The sequence below is a fragment of the Gadus macrocephalus genome, chromosome 2, assembly GCF_031168955.1.
Source record: "Gadus macrocephalus chromosome 2, ASM3116895v1".
NCBI lineage: Eukaryota > Metazoa > Chordata > Actinopteri > Gadiformes > Gadidae > Gadus > Gadus macrocephalus.
In genome coordinates this window covers 5,626,493-5,647,290 of record NC_082383.1, presented here as the reverse complement: position 1 = coordinate 5,647,290, position 20,798 = coordinate 5,626,493, and the positions used below count along the sequence as shown (strand labels likewise).

General features: G+C 42.1%; 1 protein-coding gene across 1 annotated transcript; it reads right to left on the bottom strand.

The window, feature by feature from the left end:
• Window positions 1-398: 398 nt before the first annotated feature.
• On the bottom strand, window positions 399-18,846 carry LOC132474383 (interferon-induced protein 44-like). Its single transcript, XM_060075037.1, has 9 exons — window positions 18,738-18,846; window positions 18,630-18,650; window positions 18,489-18,522; window positions 15,592-15,820; window positions 15,203-15,349; window positions 14,341-14,512; window positions 14,056-14,159; window positions 13,432-13,616; window positions 399-450 (listed from the first exon to the last, which is right to left on the bottom strand). Exons 1-9 carry the CDS (start codon window positions 18,745-18,747, stop codon window positions 399-401), a joined length of 954 nt encoding a protein of 317 aa, XP_059931020.1. The 5' UTR covers window positions 18,748-18,846.
• Between the last annotated feature and the right edge of the window lie 1,952 nt (window positions 18,847-20,798).

Sequence of the window (20,798 nt, the reverse complement as noted above, 5' to 3'; positions counted from 1 at the left end):
AGTCGGAAGCAGTTGGGACATTGTCTGTACTGCCTCACAGCTGCATGTGTCTTCTGGCAGGTAGCTCCATTCTTTAATAGGTGATTTATTTGCACCTCCCCTGCTCCACTCGTAGTCTGTTGAGTCTTCCAGGTTAGCCATGGGAGGTTGTGCCCGCTGGCGAGGCATTCCGTAGGAGTGATTCCTCTCTCCATCTAGTCATGGGCTCGTTGGTTGTCAGGAGAGGTGGGACTGTATGCAGGAAGCTGGCTCTGGATTTCAGTCGCGGTGGAGGTGCTGTGTATCCGTGCAGGGGGTGCCTGGTATTGGTCTCCTGTGCAGCAAGGGCGTTGAGGCACGGAACTGGCGTTGTCTTTATGCATCCCGTGGTAATGCGGCAGGTGTCGTTGAGGGCTGTGTCAACCAGTTTGGTGTGATGAGTGCGGCTCCAGCTTGAGCACGCGTATTCGGCTGTGGAGATGCACAGGGCTAGGGCAGTTGCACGGATGGTTGACGGATCAGTGCCCCACCTTGAGTTTACCAGTTTGCGCAGGATGTTATGTGGGTATTGACCTTTGCTTTGGTGTTCTGGAGGTGGGTTTTGAAAGAGAGTGTCCTGTCGAGTGTGACTCGCGGTACACGTGTTGGGAGTGGTTTGAGAGTTCATGGCCATCCCATGAGTTGCTCAGTTCTTTACCTGCATCTCGGTTTTTAAGATGGAGGTTTCCAGGACATGCTTTCCAGGACATGCTCGATCTTCTGGAAGTTCTCCTGTTGGGTGGTGATGCAGAGGTCGTCAGCGTAGATGAATGGATGAATGCATGGTGGGGGGAGTGGTTGGTCGTTGGTGTAGATGTTGAAGAGGAGGGGGGCACAGGTCGAGGTCACCAGTCATGTCAAAAAGTGATCATGGTGCGGTGCTGGACAGTGTCGTAGGCACCAGTGAGGTCTATGAAAGCTGAGTTTGCACTCAAAACCGTCCTCAATGTGTTGGGTGAGGTGCAATAGCTGCCCAGCACAGGCGTGGCCAGGGCGGAAGCCAGCTTGATCTCGAGTAAGCTTGGTGTCTATAAGTGGCATAAGGCCTTGGAGTAATAGCCTCTCGTAGAGCTTGCAGGAGATGCAGAGGAGGGAAATGGGTCTGTAGCTCTTTGGGGATGATGGGTCCTTTCCAGGTTTGGGAATTGCGACAGTCTTGGCCTTTCTCCATACAGGTGGGATGGTTTTCTGTGCCATGCATGAGTTCAGCATTTCTAGCAGCCAGGTCTTCGCTTTTTTTCTTCGCTGTATAATTTCCGCCAGTACATCATCGATTCCTGCTGCTTTCCCAGGTTTCAGCATGCTCATTGCAGCTTTGAGTTCTTCTAGGTTGAAGGGCTTGTTGAGAGCGCTGGCTGGTTGTTGGCAGTCTGGTACCGCTGTCCGGCGGTATTCTCCTGTGGGTCTGCGCCGGTTTTGGAAGCGACCGTTTGCCACCAGCTGTGCTGCAACTGAGTTTGCTGTGACTGTTGTGAGCGTGGGCGGTGTGGTATTATCTTCACCAAGACGGCGGATTGTGGCCCATGCCTTCCTGCTGTTATTTGTCATGTTGGTGTGTTTTTTATCAGCTCAGGGCCGATGTGGGATTCCTGCATGCACACTATGCCAAAGCGTTTGGCCACTATCGCTAGTATGTCTGCCTTGCAACTGGAAAAACCTTCCATGTTAATTGATGCGATTGACAGTGCAGACCCCGAGGGGGGCTCGCTTCGGCATCGTCATCTATTAGATTGCTCGGGTAGGTATACAGATATTGGCCTGCTAGTAGTGATAATCATATGGTAATATGAGATTGTACAAATCGGTGTTTCCCAGGCTGCACCACGGTGAGGTTTCTGTAATAGCAGGAAGGAGTAGGGTCCTAACATTTGAAGGAATAGCCCAATAAAAAAAAAACGGAAGAAATATAGAAAGAATATAGCCTAAGAAGAGCAAAAGGTGCACAGCATGCAGCACTCACCTAATTATTTTTATATTTATGTATTTCTAAATTCTAGTCCCTTACCACTTCTCTCAAACGGATAAAAAACTAAAGAATTACGTTCCCAAGTTGTTGGAAACACTGTGTTAGCTTGGTGGCGTGCAAGTATTTGTTTGAGAGAGAAGAAGAGAGAGATCATCTCTCTTAAGATCATCATAAAAAATATACAACAGTTCTAGTAATGTTGGATATATTTTAATGTGCTTTAAGGAAGTAGTAGTAAATACATGTCTTCTGTTTATCTATTTGTGTTCTCTGCTGTTTCCTTGTTTTTAATAAATCTTTGACTTGCATGACATTTGCTCTTTTTTAAATTATGGATCATTGTAAGATATTTTAGGGCGGTTTAATATTTACTTTGACTGTTTAATCTTTAAAAAAGCCAAAGGCGTAGGCCTACTATCAGATAATAGCAGTTTGCCAAAAAGCAGACCAAACATGGGTCCTATACCGCTTTTCCACCGCACATGTAGCTCGACTCCGTAGCTCCACCGCAAATAGTACCTCCTGGATGTGGGCGGGGTCGGCTGCGCGAAAGGGCCGTGACGTATTTTTGTACGTGACGCAAACAACACCTACGCAACCCACACATGGACAGAACCCACATAACAACAATGGAGGACATCGATAACATTACTATTATTAGCTGTCATGTTGAAGAAGTTGAATAAGTGGAATATGTTGGCTGCAGCGCTGCTATGGCTGTTACCAGCATGGTTGCCATGTCGCTCTCGTGACTTCGTCACACTCTCTGGCCAATCAGTGGCCGGCCGTCTGCCGACGTCGCCTTTTAGCATCGGCTCAGCTCGCTTGGAACCTAGAGCGAGGCGGTACTAAAAAAAACAGCCACTTCAGGTACCAGATACCATGTTTTCGCTGTGGAAACGCAAAAAATGCGAGCCGAGTCGAGTCGAGTCGAGCTGGTACCATGCAGTAGAAAAGCGGCACTACACTCCCATGAATTAAATCATTAGCGCACAGGCACTGTAGGTAAAATGAAACATTTTATTGATTACAAAAGGCGTCGCCATCCATCAGCTATGACTGACTTGAATACATTTGAGGATATCTGTTTCAGATTGATTTTGCCTGCCTCTGCGGCAATTTATTTTTTAGAAGGTTGCATCTTAATGACAGAATTAGGGCTGCAGGATATATCGGCTATGTACGATATATCGATATAATTTCCACGGGGATACAAGATTTGACAATATCGTTTATATCGATATGCGTTAAAATGGTCAGTTTCCCCCTCAAGCGTCTACAGCGCTTGCCTTGGAGACTGTGAGCGCGACGCCTCCCACTCTGTCTTTCCGAACGTGCCGTGTGCAAAGACGCCTCATTCCCGCCCCCGCCGCCCCCTCACAACACAACAAGCATGGATGATACCCGTAAAGAAAACCAGAGGAGAAACAACGGCTCCATAATGTGGAAATAGTTCGGGTTAAAAAAAACAAAACAGATGAGCAGCAGCTGCAGGTCATCTGTAGAGAGTGTAGCAAAACCGTTGCGACTAAAAGTGGAAGCACAACAAATCTGTTCCACCATTTACAGCAGCGGTACAAAGTGCAGTATAAGGAATGCGTAATACTCCGTGGCTGTGCTGCTGCATCACCGGCCGCGACAGTTTCTTCTGCCCCGAAACCAGGGCCGGCGACGCTCTTAATTAATTAATTAAAATATACGAAACAAGCGAAATGAAACCAAACATGTTCCCAAATGGAACGGAGAAGGGAGGGGGCGGGGGATTAAAGTTACGGCGCACAGAAACCCTCACGTAGTACACAGGACAATGCGACGAAGCCAATGCTCTTATTGGTAGCTAATGTGAGTAACCTACAGCTTTATAATGTTGGCTGTTTGTGTGGTAGAAATTAAGGAGTATATTCTATGGTAAACCATGATTATTATGAGGTCTGTGTGTCTAATAGTGGAGAAACACACGGGGCCTGGGTGTCTGGGTTCAGAACAGATGGTGCCCCTAAAAAGGAGCAGGACGCTACGGGGATAAGGCATGCTGACCTCAGCCTTGTGTTTTGGGCTATCTTTGTTGACCATTTGTTGTCTATTTGCTGACCATTCAGGTTAAGATGGATTTATGACTGAGTGGAGGCAGACACCTCAAGGAGAAGCTGCTCTGTTTGTGTGTATAAAAAGACGCCGCAGTTTGTGAACGACAGTGACTTTGCAAACCCACTCAGGCTGTCGTCGTTGTTGTTTTTCTGCACGATAAAGTCTTTTGTCAATTCTTGCTCCGGACCCCTCGATTTCATTTCTCTCTCTCTCTCTCTTGAATTAGTCTAAGTGTTTTAAATCTCGATTAATCCACGACATAATTTGGCGTCACGAACAGGATGAAATAGGGACTCGTCAGCTGCCGGGCCAGAGGACGGGACGCGAACGGATCATACGACCAGAGCTCAAGGGTAAGTTGTCTTGCCATATATAGGATAGAGTCGTTTGATCTGTTCTTGCCCCGTCTGAACGCCGAGCAGCAGGTAAAGTGTCTCTTTGATCAAACGAACTAAAATTATAGATAAACGAGCGAGTGAGAGAGACGGGAGCTCCGGAAGAGATTGACGTGTGCGCGCACATATGCCCTAGGCGCTGTGGTTTTAAATGACCAAGACGCATTGTGATTCCCTATTTTGAAACGAGTAAACGAGTTGTTGTTATTTGGTGTTTTGGTGTTTTGTTTAAATAGGTCTTCTGTCAAATCCTGTGGCTGTCTTCTGGAGGAAGGAAGGACAGTGCAGTGTTTTGTTCTTTTTATAAAGTCCTGTGGCTGTTTTCTAGAGGATCGAATTAGTGGGAAAGTTCCAATAGGACAGTAACAGGTCCGCAGGTCGATTGAAGTGCCTGTTGGATGTTTGAGAGAATCTCAGAGAGCTGAGTTGGAATTCATTGCCGTTGATGAATTCATTTTTATTTTAGAGGTCTGTTTGGGATGTCGACTAGTTCCGGTGTTGGCATTTTTGAGAAAGCAGATTCTCGCACTTTTGAATAGATAAGTTTCTTGTCTATTGGAATTCATTGCCGTTGATGAATTCATTTTTATTTTAGAGGTCTGTTTGGGATGTCGACTAGTTCCGGTGTTGGCATTTTTGAGAAAGCAGATTCTCGCACTTTTGAATAGATAAGTTTCTTGTCTATTGGAATTCATTGCCGTTGATGAATTCATTTTTATTTTAGAGGTCTGTTTGGGATGTCGACTAGTTCCGGTGTTGGCATTTTTGAGAAAGCAGATTCTCGCACTTTTGAATAGATACGTTTCTTGTCTGTTGGAATTCATTGCCGTTGATGAATTCATTTTTATTTTAGAGGTCTGTTTGGGATGTCGACTAGTTCCGGTGTTGGCATTTTTGAGAAAGCAGATTCTCGCACTTTTGAATAGATAAGTTTCTTGTCTGTTGGAATTCATTGCCGTTGATGAATTCATTTTTATTTTAGAGGTCTGCTTGGGATGTCGACTAGTTCCGGTGTTGGCATTTTTGAGAAAGCAGATTCTCGCACTTTTGAATAGATAAGGTTCTTGATTGGAGTACCGTTTGAGTTGGTATTTTGAAGAGTCTCTTGTTTGTTCGTAATCTGGTCGAGTGTGTATGTGATTAGCCATTATTTTGAAGGAATAGACTGGTTGTGCGAAACATCGTTTGTATGAGTTCATTTAAACTGCAGATATTGGATCTGAAGGTGGGGCCAGTCTTTAATTCTGATCTTGGTGCTTTGTGGCAATCATTCTTGTTTGAAGTTCTGATTGATTCATTATACATCCGACCGTTCATGTGATTAACCAAAAGGCCAGTTTCTATGCTCGGTCAACTTTTTATTTGTAATTAATTACAAACAATTCGGACATTTTTTAATATAAGATAAAGAAATTGTATGAACCGGCTTATTGTCTGTATTTAAGTCGTGTTAGGATTAAGTCCTCGGAGGTTTTTACGACCCGGTTCATTTTTTGTTGTTGTTGATTCTGTCATAAATAAATTAGGTGGACAGAGAATAGTTAATTTGTTTAAATTAGTTGATAATCATAAATAAATTAGACGGATAGAGAATAGTTAATTTGTTGAAGTACTGAATAAATGTGTAAATCCTCTTTGACATCACCGCGCTGACTAACTGCACGTGCACGAGCAAACACACAGGGGTCGAGCAGGAGCCTGCAAGGCAGAGTTGGTAATTGGTAGCAGTAAAGGGTGGGGGCTACATTCCAATCTTTGGGAGAGAGACGAGCGCTTGGGGGGAGTTCACGTTTGTAGCTTAGAGATAGTAAAGTATTTAAACTAACTAGTAGAATAAACTCAAATAAATTTTATTAATAAATAGTGTAATTCAGAAAAAATAAAAGGAAATTAAAGAAGCGGAACAAAAGAAAGGAGGAGTGGTCTAGTGGGACACAAGGGGCAGAGGAGCCTGGCTGCAGTACATCAGTAAGCCCCACACCACTCGAGTTAGATGAGAAACTAAGGAGATCACAGAGAGAAGGAAAAGCACCCGAAACTTCTCCGGGAAATTATCCTACTCTAGTCAACGGACAACAGGCCCATTATCAACCGTGGGGTTCACAGGACTTAAAGGGAGTCATTTCTAAACTCCCTAACATAATTAACGGGGCGTCTAAATGGATTAGAACATTTGAGGAGCTCACAGTGGGAAAGCTAATTGCAGTGGGTGACCTGAAAGCTCTGTTGGCAAGAGTATTGGGGTTATCTAAAATGGAGTCTGTACTGAGGAATGGAGGGTTGGACATAATGGATGGAATGTATGATGGGACTACACTTGATCGCTACAGAGTGGCGATGTGGAACACACTCAGAACGGAGTTCCCTACCCATATCGATCATAAAAACATGAGAGGCCTCCCCATCAATGACACAGAGAATCCTGCATCCTACCTCCAGGCCCAAGTGGACAGATGGCGCTTGGAGACGAATGAGGATCCTGAGATCCATCCGGTGTTCTCTGTCATGTTTAGAAACTCTGTGATAGAGACACTTCCCAGCCAAATCAAAGCCAAACTAGAGGATGTGGTTGGACTGTCTACATCAGGATCTCATAGAAATTTTAATGGCCATTTAGTTCATGCAGTGGATGAATATCGTCAGAATAAACAAAGAATACAGGAACAAAGCAAAGAGGTCCAGAGGAAGCTATATCAACTTCAGCTGGAATATCTCACAAGGAAGGAAAGAGATAAGGAGAGACAGGCAGGTGTTTTAGAACCAGCTGCTGTAATTTCGCAAGCCGCCCAGCAGGGCGCACTTCAAAACCAATATCCACGATTGGCATTTTCTCTCCCAGTACAACAGCCTCAGAGCCAACTGTCACCTACTCCACCTGTTACACATGTACACATCCATAATTATGGGAACCCCACAAATAAAAATAGACAGAATCAGGGGCCCCGAGGACAGTTTAGAAACAATCAACAACCAGGATCCCAAGGACAACGCAGAGGTCCTTTAATATGTTATGGGTGCAACATGGAAGGACATATGAAGAGAAATTGTTTGACTAACCCTCTTCCATCCCAGCAAGGACAGGGTAACAGCGACCAGGGACAGGCGGGTCCCTTTTTAGGTCAGGGATACTAGGGGTGCCCAGAGAATCCACAGGGGGAGGGTCAGCTTGTAGCAATCGCAAAACAAGCTGATGAGGAACCAATACTGCAGGTTCTGATAAATTATAGAGGCACGCCAATGATGGCCCACACTGGAGCCACTTACACTTGCGTAGGTCCAAATTATGCCTCTCACCTCACCCTGGCAGGTAAATTCACCAAAACTTTAGGATTCTCGGAACACACGCAGTTAATGCCTATGACAGCTCCAAGGATGAGAATCTGTGAATTCCTATTTTAAGTTGTGTGAGTGAGTGAGTGAGTGAGTGAGTGAGTGAGTGAGTGAGTAAGAGTTAGCATTGAGTTAAGTTAGAGGGGACAGATGAAGTGATTTGTGAAGAGTGAGACAAAGAAGAGGAAGAGTGTGTAGATTGGCAACGAGAAGTGACGATGAGATTGGAGAAGGCTTTCCGGTTAGAATTTTCTTTGGGGAGATTCATATCTTTCGATGGCCTTTTTAAGATTAATAAATCTAGTTTTGGAGAGTGTCCAAAAAACGAATAAACCAGAAAGGAAAGGAAAGGATTACTGAAAGTGAAAATGGTTATGGAGATTTGTGAAAGCAAAGGAAGTAGATAAAGAGAAGTAAAGAAAGTTAGAGAGAAGGAACGTAAGTAATGAAAAAACCCGCAGGTGGGGGCTGGACAGAGAGACAACAGAGAGAAAGAGATTGAATTTGCATTGTGCCTAATACATGATTTATGCGTTTGGATGTACTCTGTAATTGGTTCCTGTATGTAACCCATGTCCACTGTTTTAGAAAAAACCTAGAACCACCGCTGGGATTGGTGATTCTGTGGCTCTTGGAGACTCTGCATCGCGTCGGAACACCATGTGGTATAGATCATTACATCTTGGTACACAGAGCACTGGCGAGACAACGGGTTGGATCAGAGAGAGAAGGTGTTTGGAGAAGGGAGAGGAATGTATAGAAAGCAAAAAGGGCGGATGAGGACCGACCCGGAGGTAATAAATCAGCGGAGAGGTGGCTGGGGTCGTTTAGCTCAGGAGGTAGAGCAGTTGGCTAGTAACCAAAGGGTTGCTGGTTCGATCCCCATCTCTCCTAGCTGAGTGTTGATGTGTCCCTGAGCAAGTCAAATGGTGATTACAGGATTTAGGAATAATTATTTAGACTCCAAAAACATGAGCAATTAGCGTTAAAAAATTGTCTGCACACCACACTCCACAGGAGTCAATGGGTTCAATGGCGCCAGGGTAAAATGACTCAACAAAAGAGGAGCAGACCCAACCCATGGACTCTGCGTGGATAGGTGGATGTTATTTTGGTGCTTGGACCTGACGAGGTCTAGGTGCCAAGATAACAACACAAATAAAATATTTCCCTCGAGATTATGATAAGTAATAAGTAATAGACAATATATTAAAAGTGATCTTATAATTTAGAAAAAACAATCGGCAATACTTAAAAATTAGACAGAATAAGTATGATAAAACGTTATCCAAATTTCTAATTTAGGTTATCCACAATGACATGTCATTCAAAATAAATAGGTAGAATAAAAGGTTTAATTAGGTCGTCCAATTTAAATAGATAGTGAAGGGCAATCGGGTAGGATTATGAAGAGAATTATGATTTTGAGTAATGGTTAAGACAAAAGTGAGTCGCGCAATATTGAAAATGCAAGTTTTAATATTGTGATTTTTGTTTTCTTTCACATCTCCCTAGTAAAGGACAGTAGGTGGGTTGACGCCACATCTGCTGGGAAGGAGTCATACGTGCTATGTTGTCAAATTGGATTCGGAAGTAGTGGGTTTACCTTCAAATGCCACTAATACTGCTGCAACACTTTAATAATTTTAACTCTGATAAATTATCTTTTGTTTTATAGTCGCCCTGATTTGTATTCATTACGCACACATATGGTTGCATAAGGCAGATGCGGCTGATGACTCTGTCTCCATCCCTCCACTTTGCGATCTATACCACCATATAGGTGGGGATTGATCGTATCCCAGGTACGGCATCCTGCAATAAGCCAGTATGGAAGGCTGGTTAGCCAACGACGGGTAAGATCCCACCTTGAAGCCCGGGACAACCTAATTCAGGCACAGTCACGATTACTTGGCAGAGTCACTGTGAGCACTGGCTCACTTGATCATGGAGTGACGGACTGCAACCATCATAGGAAAAGCCGGCTGATGAAAGGTGGAGGGGGAACAGGAGTCAGATATGTCAGCTATGGCAGCAGAAGTGGTCTTGGAACGGGGCATGTCGCGTTTTTATTTTATTTAATTTTTCCTTTGTGGTATAGAAGGCCACTAATGCATGTACGTTTTTTCGGTTTAGTGCATGACTTTGGAACAGCGTGGTTTCAGGCGGCTGATGGTAAACCCACCCATATTGGGCTTTGGATTTGAACATACAGGTTTCGATTTCCCTTCCCAAAAGATTGGTTTCAGTTTGCTGATGCTTAAGGTTACACGTTTCGACGTTGGTTGCACCAACGGCGTTATTAGATTTGCTTATCATTTACTGCGCATGGCTTTGACCATTGCGCAAGGGGGGAGGTATTGAGGAGAATTAGAAAAAATTTGAAAACATGGTTTTTCTTCACCATACTTGCAAACAATGATTAACATCCAGCTAAATGAGTGTGAAATATTTGAAAAAACAGTGTTCAACAGATGGGTAGAAGCAGTCCCATCAGAAGACCAAAGTGCGGTTACGGTAATCAAGGTTCTGACTAGAGAAGTCATGCCAAGGTTTGGAATTCCGTCACAAATTAGCTCAGGCGACAGAGCAGCGTTTATTCAGAAAACACTCAAACAAGTGATTTAACATCTGCATGTCAAACAAAGATTAGGCTGTGTCTACATTCCTCAAACCACAAGGTATGGTGGAGAGAGGAATCGGACGCTTAAGACAAAGATTAACAAAATTAAATTTGTGTACTAAATTAAAGGACTAATGCACTACGACTGACACTAATGAGTTATCGTATGAAAAACTAACAGAACGACGCATCTAACCCCGCATGAAATGTTTACGGGTCGACCCATGCCTTCATCTGTCATTCGAGGGCCTCACAAAGGACCTCCATTGGAACAATTGGAAACTGAATTAAGACGCTATATGGGACAACTAACTGGCATACACAGGCTTATTTACTAACAGGAGAAAGACAGAGTTCCAGAGTTGGAGAAGGAGCCACCAAGGGGGGTGGAGCCGGGTGACCACTTGTACATCAGAATCTTCAGGAGAAAGTGGAACAAACAAACCCAGGAGAGAAGGACCATACAAAGTCACCAACGCAACACCAACAGCCATCCAAGTGGAAGGAAGTGCCACGTGGTATCATCTCAACCACTGCACGTGAGGAGTGAGGAGGAGGAGCCAGACGCAGACACACGTGGGGCTGACCAGCTGCCCCAGGACCAGATCCAGTCGAGCCAAGAGATACAGCAGCATGGTGATGCTGAAAACGGGGAGCCTGTTTCTGATCCTTTACGGGTTGTGCCAGATTCCGCTGGCACAAGCACAGACCCCGAGGAAGGATGAAACCATTGGGGCAACACAAACCTGGAAGGGCCAGGAATTAGGGGGTAGTAGGCCAACTGAAGAGAGCCAGAGAGGAACACAGGATAATCCGGCCCAAAATCATTCAGGACTGGTTGACAACAAAGGGAAAATAGTCTTGTATGCTCAGATACCACCGCAAGACCAAATCATTGTGTATACTGTTATGTCGGATGATGAACACCTATGTGCATTAACCCTCCGCCAGAATTATGAACATGCACATAGGAAAGATCGGTGTAAATTACATATCCAATTTGATTCAATGAAATGGTGTCTAAAAGTAACGTCAGGAAGAACATGGGACTACAACGGAAATTATCAATTGAACGTGAGAGAATTCATATTTTTTAAAGCAGTGTCAGACAGAACGTTTAATTTCACATTAGAAGCAGAAGATCCTTGTGTAATCAAAAATAAACTATGGCGACAAGGATCTTTACATCAACATCCATGTCTCTTGAAGAGACTCTTGTAGAACGAACAACTGTTAAGCATTGGTCGCCGCTCTACAGCGTTTGAATTTTGCTTAGAAGAACGGACACAGCAGGAGTATGATATAGAGGTCAATTTAAATAGAACACGAACAGAAGGTATTCCATATCAGAAAAAGTATGTTATATGTTCAATGAAATGTTTTCTGCTGTTAGGATCGAGTCAACATAACAAATATCTTGAAGATAAATATGACGGAATGCCATGGAATGTAATCATGAAAAGATGCCGAGAATTTGATATAACTCTATCACAAGAAATAGGCGAAGTAACACGACCAACACAAACCAATTTTCAAATTGAAGAAGGATTAGAATGCTTTCAAAATGACGAAGGAAACGGAAATGCCAGCAATGTAGGTAGTATAACAGAGGAACAATGTAACATAATTTGGAATGTCACGCTATTCGATATAGACGGGAAACGAATGTTATGTCAGCCACCTGCGATTAAAAATGTTCAGCTTTTACTAGGCTCTCAGCAGAAGTCTAGAGAGAACTACATGTCAATACTGTGGAGTGATGGAGCATTCGTGAGCCAGGACAGAGTGGCTTGGCAGAACAGACAGGCGTTAGATTGGCTTCTAGCAGAAAAGGGGGGAGTTTGTGCTCTTATAGGTGAAATGGGTTGTACCTTCATTCCAAATAACACTGCCCCAGATGGATCATTCACACTTGCGATGAACAACCTAGAGGAGTCGGGTGACTGGGAGAGGATGCTCTATGGGGAGATAGATTGGAGTGAATCTAGAGAGGAGACCGAACTGTGAGAATCTGACATCAGAAGGAGGTCCTATTTTCTTAACTGGTGACCTCTCCATGTGAACCACAACCATTTCGGACAGTTTAAACAAATGGACATTGGACTAATGGGTTTCAGGGCTGGTGGCTGCAAACAGAAGCAACAACCACGATGCCCAAACCCCCCACGTTTATATAGTATACCGGTACATGACGATAATCAGAGCTATCCAAGTCTATGCAAGCTTGTTGACAATCTTAGTTTTTTAATTTCTATTATTTACTCATTTTTTGAAATGTCATTTTTCTGAGTTTCATATTTTTTGTCATATATTCTGAAATGCTAATTTTCAATGCATGCTGAAAATACTACGTTATGTGTGAATTCTAGTTAAACATTTGATAGATCTTTTTGCCTTAAACAGGTTTAAAATCCTGAGAATTATACAGGTTGAGATTCCTGAACATGCTTAAAGGTTTTTAATGATGATCAAATGTAGTGCAAAATATGGCCTAAACGACTGTTATGTTTTTGTTGTGATCTTATCTTACAAAAAAGGGGGGATGTGTGGTAGAAATTAAGGAGTATATTCTATGGTAAACCATGATTATTATGAGGTCTGTGTGTCTAATAGTGGAGAAACACACGGGGCCTGGGTGTCTGGGTTCAGAACAGATGGTGCCCCTAAAAAGGAGCAGGACGCTACGGGGATAAGGCATGCTGACCTCAGCCTTGTGTTTTGGGCTATCTTTGTTGACCATTTGTTGTCTATTTGCTGACCATTCAGGTTAAGATGGATTTATGACTGAGTGGAGGCAGACACCTCAAGGAGAAGCTGCTCTGTTTGTGTGTATAAAAAGACGCCGCAGTTTGTGAACGACAGTGACTTTGCAAACCCACTCAGGCTGTCGTCGTTGTTGTTTTTCTGCACGATAAAGTCTTTTGTCAATTCTTGCTCCGGACCCCTCGATTTCATTTCTCTCTCTCTCTCTCTTGAATTAGTCTAAGTGTTTTAAATCTCGATTAATCCACGACATTTGTTTAGCAGCTGCAACACCGGAAGCATTTACACGGTCATTTGCAAGTTCAAGGATCTTTCTCAGTGCAGATAGAATCAGCATATCCACTTCATCCGTCAATTCAATTTCTGCATGGTAGTTCTTCAGGGGAAAGATGCAGTTCAGTGGGAATCCCACGGTATTACTGAGCTTCTCCATCTGCAAAAAGCAATTCAGTACTTGAGATGAGGTCTTATCTTTTGGGTCACTATTGTTAAAATGTTGCAGTTTTTTGTTCCGTTCAAAATGTATTTGCAAAAAGGAAGAATCATTAGTTCTGTTCCTTTCCTTGAGAAAATAAACAATTTAAACTTTTTGGGACCAGTCACCCATCCCCCACAATGCACACATGTTGAAAGCTAGAAGCTTTTATTTCTTGTAAGAGATTTTAGATACATATTGAAAATGACATGAAATGCATTGTAGAGTTAGATCCAGAAATGAGCTCAAATTAAAGTTGTGCCATTGTAGTTGGTTGTTAGGTTCCATTCATAAAGACATTTATATATCTGGATAAAGGTTTTAAGGTTCTCACCTTAGAATGAATCGGAACAGTGTCAAATGCGGTTGCACGAATAATTATTGATACAGAACTTACCGCATTCTTGATGTTCGTGCTGCTGTAGACATTTTTAAGGTCTTTTTTCACGAGATCGCAAGATTTCTCATCGATTTTCGTCATAATGGCTATTTGTGGAATATCTAAATACAGAGAGAACAGAAACACAAGTCACCTTTTACGTTTGTCTTTGAATAAATTATTATTTAATCCTAAATGATTCTACCAAAAGAAAATATGACTCAGTTCTTTCCTATAGGACCCAATCAAACTTGAAAACAGTAATTTAACTTTGCTAGGCCACCAAATAACATTTTATGTCACCAAGGTCTCTGGCTGCAAGTCTGATCTCAGTCATTTTCTTAAACATCTCTGGGTTTGCCACATGATTGATGTCGACAGCAACAACAAAGACCAAAATTTGTGCTTTGTCATTTGAAGTGGGGGTGTTGATGTAGAAATCATTTGAGTCATCCAAAGGTGTCTCAGGATCGAACTGAGAGAGAGAAGATAAAAAAAAGATTACAGGTTGAACTGAAATTGTGAACTTATATTTTTTGAACATACTAGGACCACAAAAGTTTGTGAATGTTGTAAGTAATGATACATCGAAGTATAATGAACCTAGCGGATAATAACCAGGTGACCACTGACCATTGTAACTACATTTCTTTACATCCATGTTAAAACAAAAGCCTGTAGTTTGGTTTGGTGATCCATATCCAATGATGTTGGCCAGTTTATCAGTTAACAACTCATGTTTTTCCTTTTCTCAGCAGACCCAGTTCACACTGTCACTGTAGGCTCAAAAGGGATGTGGTGTGGGCTGGCAGTGACAATAATGTCGTTTTAGATGTGAATCGAGCACGATATGATATGAGCACGCTCATATGGACTCTATCCTTGAAAGAACCGTTAGGCCGATCATCATTTGTTTGGACCACCTATATTAAAGTTGTAACAGTTGGGTCTTGCTCTTACAATTCATCAAATTCTTTAGTTGAATCATGTTTCCAAGCCAAATGTATAGTCCATTGTCAACAAATGGAACATTGGCAAGTTGAATGTGTTTTAGTTTAGAACAGGGATGGAGTCTTTATAGTGTCGGAGTTATATGAGCACCTCTCAGCGCTAGAACCTTCAGTGGCCGTGTTGTAACAAAAGTTAACACTATAAACAAGCATACCTTGTAATTATCTTTCACATGTCCCTTCATGGCCAGTTTAATGTCCTCCAGTAAGATTCCATTGGTCGATTCCAAGCCCATGACGTCGTTGAAGACAAACGGGTAATATTTTCCTGGCGTCCCTTTTTGGATTCGATGTGTTTTGTACTATTAAAGGCCAAAGGAATTTCCAATGTAAAACATGCATTTGTGTATTTCATATATACCGGTATACACAATATAAATTCAAGTCGTAGCAGTTTATCTGGACCAAAGACATGTGAGCCTGTGACTGTGTTTCTAAACATCCTACAACTAGCTTTAACTATTTGCAATAGCAAAGAAGGATCAGTAGTTACATCAAGATGTTAATGAAAGGTGTGTGAGGACTTCTTCCTCCATGATCTTACTTTGAGGGTGTAAGACTGTCCAGCGGTTTTGGCCAGTTCTGGGTCAGCTTCTTGAGCGTTATTGGCATCTGCAGGAACGGTTATCCTTTTTCGACAAATACTGTCAACAGAATTGATGAAACTGGATTTTCCACTTCCAGCAGGGCCACACAGGAGGACTCTAAGATGCTTGACATTGTCACTTTGAGGGCGGAATGACTCCAGCCACTCCAGCTCATCCTTTTTCTTGCTGTTTTAAAGAAAGGAAAATATAAAATTATAAACAACATCTAAACCTTGCATACATCAACTTAATTAATTAATTCAATGTTAAATGTTCATTTAGATCCTGCTGGTAATTGGTTGCCTTGGACCGGGAATTGGTGTAAAACCTTTCCCCTCGACCATCGCTCTCTCTCTTTCCTTGTTTTGTGCTTGGCTGTTGGCCTTATCTATTACTCTTTGAGCAAGTCCTACAGTACTATTCTTCAAGGTATGTGAGGGGAGTTGGAGGACAATTACTTATTTGGGGCATCCTTTACATAAAATATTAAACGTGTGAAAATGTAATGACAGAAACACTGGCAAATAATTTAAATATGACAACACAACCAAAAATTCGACGTCGGATAGACGTGCAGATCATGTCTATATTTGGTCTGACGGTCCATGACCAATTCTGGACATCTATTTTACGTCCAAACTAGGTCCACTATTTGGATGTCAAACCATGACCCAACTTGGATGTCATATTGACGTTCAACATTTGACCTTTGAACTGGGTAGCCTACAGTTTTTGGACTTCATTTGGACGCCTATGAGAGGTGCAGGAAATGTTTACATGTAATATTTTTTTTATTATGTTTTTTTGTACATTTTCTGGTTTATTTATTTGGTCACCGCCACGAGGCACCACTGCCGCGAAACACCAGCGCCGCGAAGCACCAGCGCCGAGGGGGGGTGGTGCGGCCCGCTGCCCGCTGCCGAGACAGTGGGCAGCGGTGGAAGTGGAAGAACAAGAGGGAGAACCCGACGCAGTCGTTTGAGATTCATAATATCGTCTGGAGGTGCACACAGCTTTTGGCCGTGATAATATATACAGTATATTATATGATATAGATATTTATTGATAATGATATTTTTTAGAGCTCCAGGACTCTCGCCAGAGCACCCGGAGTGTTCTAGAATATTTACAGAACACGGTTAAAAGCTGTGTGCGCCTCGCCATTGCGATACATCCACTGCAAACATGAGCGCATGGTACCGTGGCCTCAAGCTGCTCAGGGCCACACCCGTGGAACGGCATGTTTGTGGAAAGCTCATTGTGGGACTGGCTCGTAGTGGCTGTAATTCTGCACCAAGGTTGAATTTCTTGAACGTCTTGTGTATAGGCTGCTGTATTAAGGACCCACTCACACATATAGATATAAGCATTCATAAAGAAGCATGCCATGGGACCTTTAAAGTCAAGGGAGACCGAGGAAAGTTCTCTATTAAGGGCGTTTTTCAAAGTGAGCCCGTCAGTAGGTTAACATATACAGCTTAATCCGATTAAAGCCATAGTTCGACTATGCTCCTCAACTGGAAAACTGCAATTGTCAGTTCACTTCGGGTCCCTATCATTTCTCCGATGCTCCATTTAAATAAATCGCCGTTTCTCGTTTTCGGATGGCAACGACCATAAACATATAAATAAAATAAATAAATGTTAAGGGTTAATATATGATTGCGACCTTACTCGGAAGGGACAACGTGATGATGTCACTACGTTCTAGTGAAGTAACGCACAGGTCAAACTGTCGCGTTGTACATTGTCGTTGAACTGACTGGACAGATGTCAGTCATGTATTCAGGAGAATAAATACGCCATAAAGGCTAAAGAGAATCTATCGCTTTGCTTATTCTTCACCACGCCAGAGAAAATGAGTCACCGCTCTATCTCATCTTAACAATAAATTAGAGAAGTAGTTGAACAAATCTAGTATAAATTTGATGTTGAAAAGACGTCCACAAACAACCACATTTGGACTATAAATGTCCCTTACACAGAGGTCCCACGGACATCAACATTAGACGTTCGGTAGTCGTCGGAAAAAAAGACGTCGCATATTGCGTTACAAAACAACCCCTTCAGTGGCCCGAGATTTGACGTCCAATAATGACACAGAAATAAATCATTTTTTTAGAGAGACGCTTGTCAGGTTCACCCATGTGATCGTTTGGCCACAGTGCTCTTTTAGATAAGCCCGGCAGGCCTTTTTTTGTTGCATTGAGCTTTGAGATAGGCTACGGAAGAGAGCCAGGCCTCTTTCTGTTCTACTGGTTTCTTTGTTTTGGCACGACCACAATCTTTCCGGCCTCTCCCACATAATTTGATTAACTTGTATTATGATTTCAAACATTTGAAATAAACCCTTTACTTCTCCTCTGGATCCTTGAATATTTTGGTTGTCGTGTTATTCTTTATATATCCACCACGGGGATGTAACAATAAATATTTAGCTTTGTTTGGAAAACGTGTCTGCCTTTTTTCTCCCTCTCAGCTTTCCGTTGCCTCGCCTTTCATTTCAGATATCCTGACTTTTTCGACGATACTTCAAATCTACTGACCACCACCATCTGTTCTACTTTTAAGCGCACACTGATTGTATTGAAGGATAACTGCTGAAAACTGTTCAGGTTTTGTTATGACTTCTGTACAAATTATGATAAAGTCGTTGACTTTCAAACCTCAGCTTTCTCGACCTCTCATAGTTTGTCAGTGTTTTGTTCTATCCACCACAACCAACTCAAGAGTGAACTTTAGAGAGAAGGGGGAAATATAAAGGCCATATTTATCATTCAACTCAAAATGATGAAACAAGCCATATGTTTGTTTAATTCGTAATGAAGATATAGTAGCCTAGTAGGCTACGTACCTCCAATGCACCGTCCTCCAAGGTGTTTTGAGAACTATGGAAACATAAGGAAAAATGGTTTGAAAACGTTCAGACATTAAAAAATGCTTTATTGCTATTGTAATTTAGTTATATATTCACTGTGATATAAAAATATATAACCTGTTTTCTCCTTTGAACCACCTGATAACAATTTTGAGAATAAATAGGCCTATGTTCAGCATGACTACCAAAGCTTTTAGTTTTCAAGTAGGCCTATTGTTCACTAACCTCCTCCCATATTGATGTCGTGTGTCGTCCAACGTGGAAAAACGCGTGGCGTTGATTCCTCAGCACATGAAGACAACAGTGGTGGTTATTTATCTGTCTTATATAGGCCTATGCAGTTTCACTTTCACTACTAAGGAAACCATGTGACACAACTGAAGAGCCCCATAGCACGTTGGCGCTGACCAGTGGCCAATGAACAGAGAGACAAGCAAAAAGGATATATGAGGATTTCATTTAGAAAAATCATGACACATCTTTGCAATGCAACACTTCGAACAAATATTGTGTAACTGTAACCTACATATGCAAGTCCTTAAATGTAATTTACGTGTCAACACTGGCTATATATTATTTATAAATATTAATTATAAATTCCAAAACTTTCCTCTTAGAACTGAACTCCGGCGCATTCGGCAATCGACTTGTGTGGACTTCCTGTAAACACGGACCTACCGGTAATGCTTGTTAAACTGTCTTTTTAAATAAACTCTGGGTTTGCAAACTAAGTTGTTGGTGCTTCGTTTTATGTGTAGGGACCCTATGCTACTGCATAGGTTTGGTGCTAATTTTCTAGAAATATTAGTGGTTCAAAAATGCCGATTTGGAAGCGAAACCCAATACCCCAAGCCAATAACATGGACGCCAAACATTGCGCCAGGCAAACTCTAATAAAGAGTTTAAATGAAAAAGGTATCTGGAGGGCTTATTTGATGGGTTTCCATGCCAAAACAATGACCCTGGGTTCAATTGACGCCGGTGTTACACCGAATTCTGCGACCCACCGAAAAGTGTGACCCCAGGGGGCGCTGTTGCATATGTTTTGCAATATGCACGAGTTTGAAGCAGGGGCGTTTCTAGGTTTCTGAAACATCCGGGGCTTAGCCCAAGAGGGAATAGGACAGTGCAAATTTTGTTGTTTACTTTATTGCGCATGCAAAAAAATAAATCATAATGCCTTACCTAAATAAACAAAATAGGCAGGTAATTATAGCTTTGAATAGCTACCTGACTGCTGCTTATCCCCAGACATCTAAAGTTCCATTCAAGTTATTTCAGAGTAAAATTAATACAAGTGAGACAGACCTTACATTACCTATATCAGGGGTGTCATTTTCACAAAGGGCCACTCTATGATGAAATGATAATCACACTAATTATTAGTTTGCTGAAATGCCTTCTTTTTAATCCAAAAAGTAAAAACAAAATATCTATGAATATATTGCGTACAACCTGCGTACAGGGTCATATAGGCTAGGTTTCATTTCAACATTTTGGGGGACAGATTATAGGTTGGGGGTATTGGGGTGCTCCCCCAGAATTTTTTGAGTGTCAAACACTTAATTTCCTGCATTCTGGTGGATATTTATTCATCTATCTGTGCCTTTTCTGCATCATTTTATAGTGGGAAAAAAAAATTCTGTGAAGGAAAAGACAACATTCAGGTTCCTAAAGAAACAACTATTATGGAATATAATGCAGTAAGGCTCTCAGGAATCCTGGATTTTTCAAAACTTTCTGCAAATTGAAAACATATCACATGTTTTGGGTATTTCTTTTTTAGGAATCATGACTCAGCACCAGTGTTAACTATTTTTGACACTTAACGTTGGTAATGAAATGAAAGCCACCATTGGAATTGAAAAGGGTGGGCAGCTAGCTAGTTAGCTAAATTGTAACTTAAGGCAAAAGTTGGAAACAAATCATGTTAGCATTAATCCATAGACAATTGACACAATCAGTCATCAATATTGGTATGCTATTTAGCCTCATAGATTGGCCTATTTACAGCCCACAGAAAACATGACATATTTTCTTCAATGCAAGTTCATCAATTCATGGCTTAAAATCTTGAGCAGTAGAACAGAAATTCCTAGCAGTAAGCTACGCAAGAGTCCTAACAAATGGGAGCATGTGCGACATGCGGATATGGCACAGGCTCTGCATGCTTTTTTTTTTACAAAAAAGATTCGGGGCTTTAGCACCGAATAAAACAGCCTAGTGACGCCACTGGTTTGAAGCGTATACAGGCATGACAAAAACATAAATAAAACATAAATTCTC

Excerpts from the sequence above, each read along its gene's own strand:
- LOC132474383 (XM_060075037.1), bottom strand. Across the intron at positions 15,350-15,591 it reads GACAGTCTTACACCCTCAAA|TACAAAACACATCGAATCCA; the intron begins GTAAGATCATGG and ends GGCCTTTAATAG. Across the intron at positions 13,617-14,055 it reads GCACGAACATCAAGAATGCG|ATGGAGAAGCTCAGTAATAC; the intron begins GTAAGTTCTGTA and ends TGCTTTTTGCAG.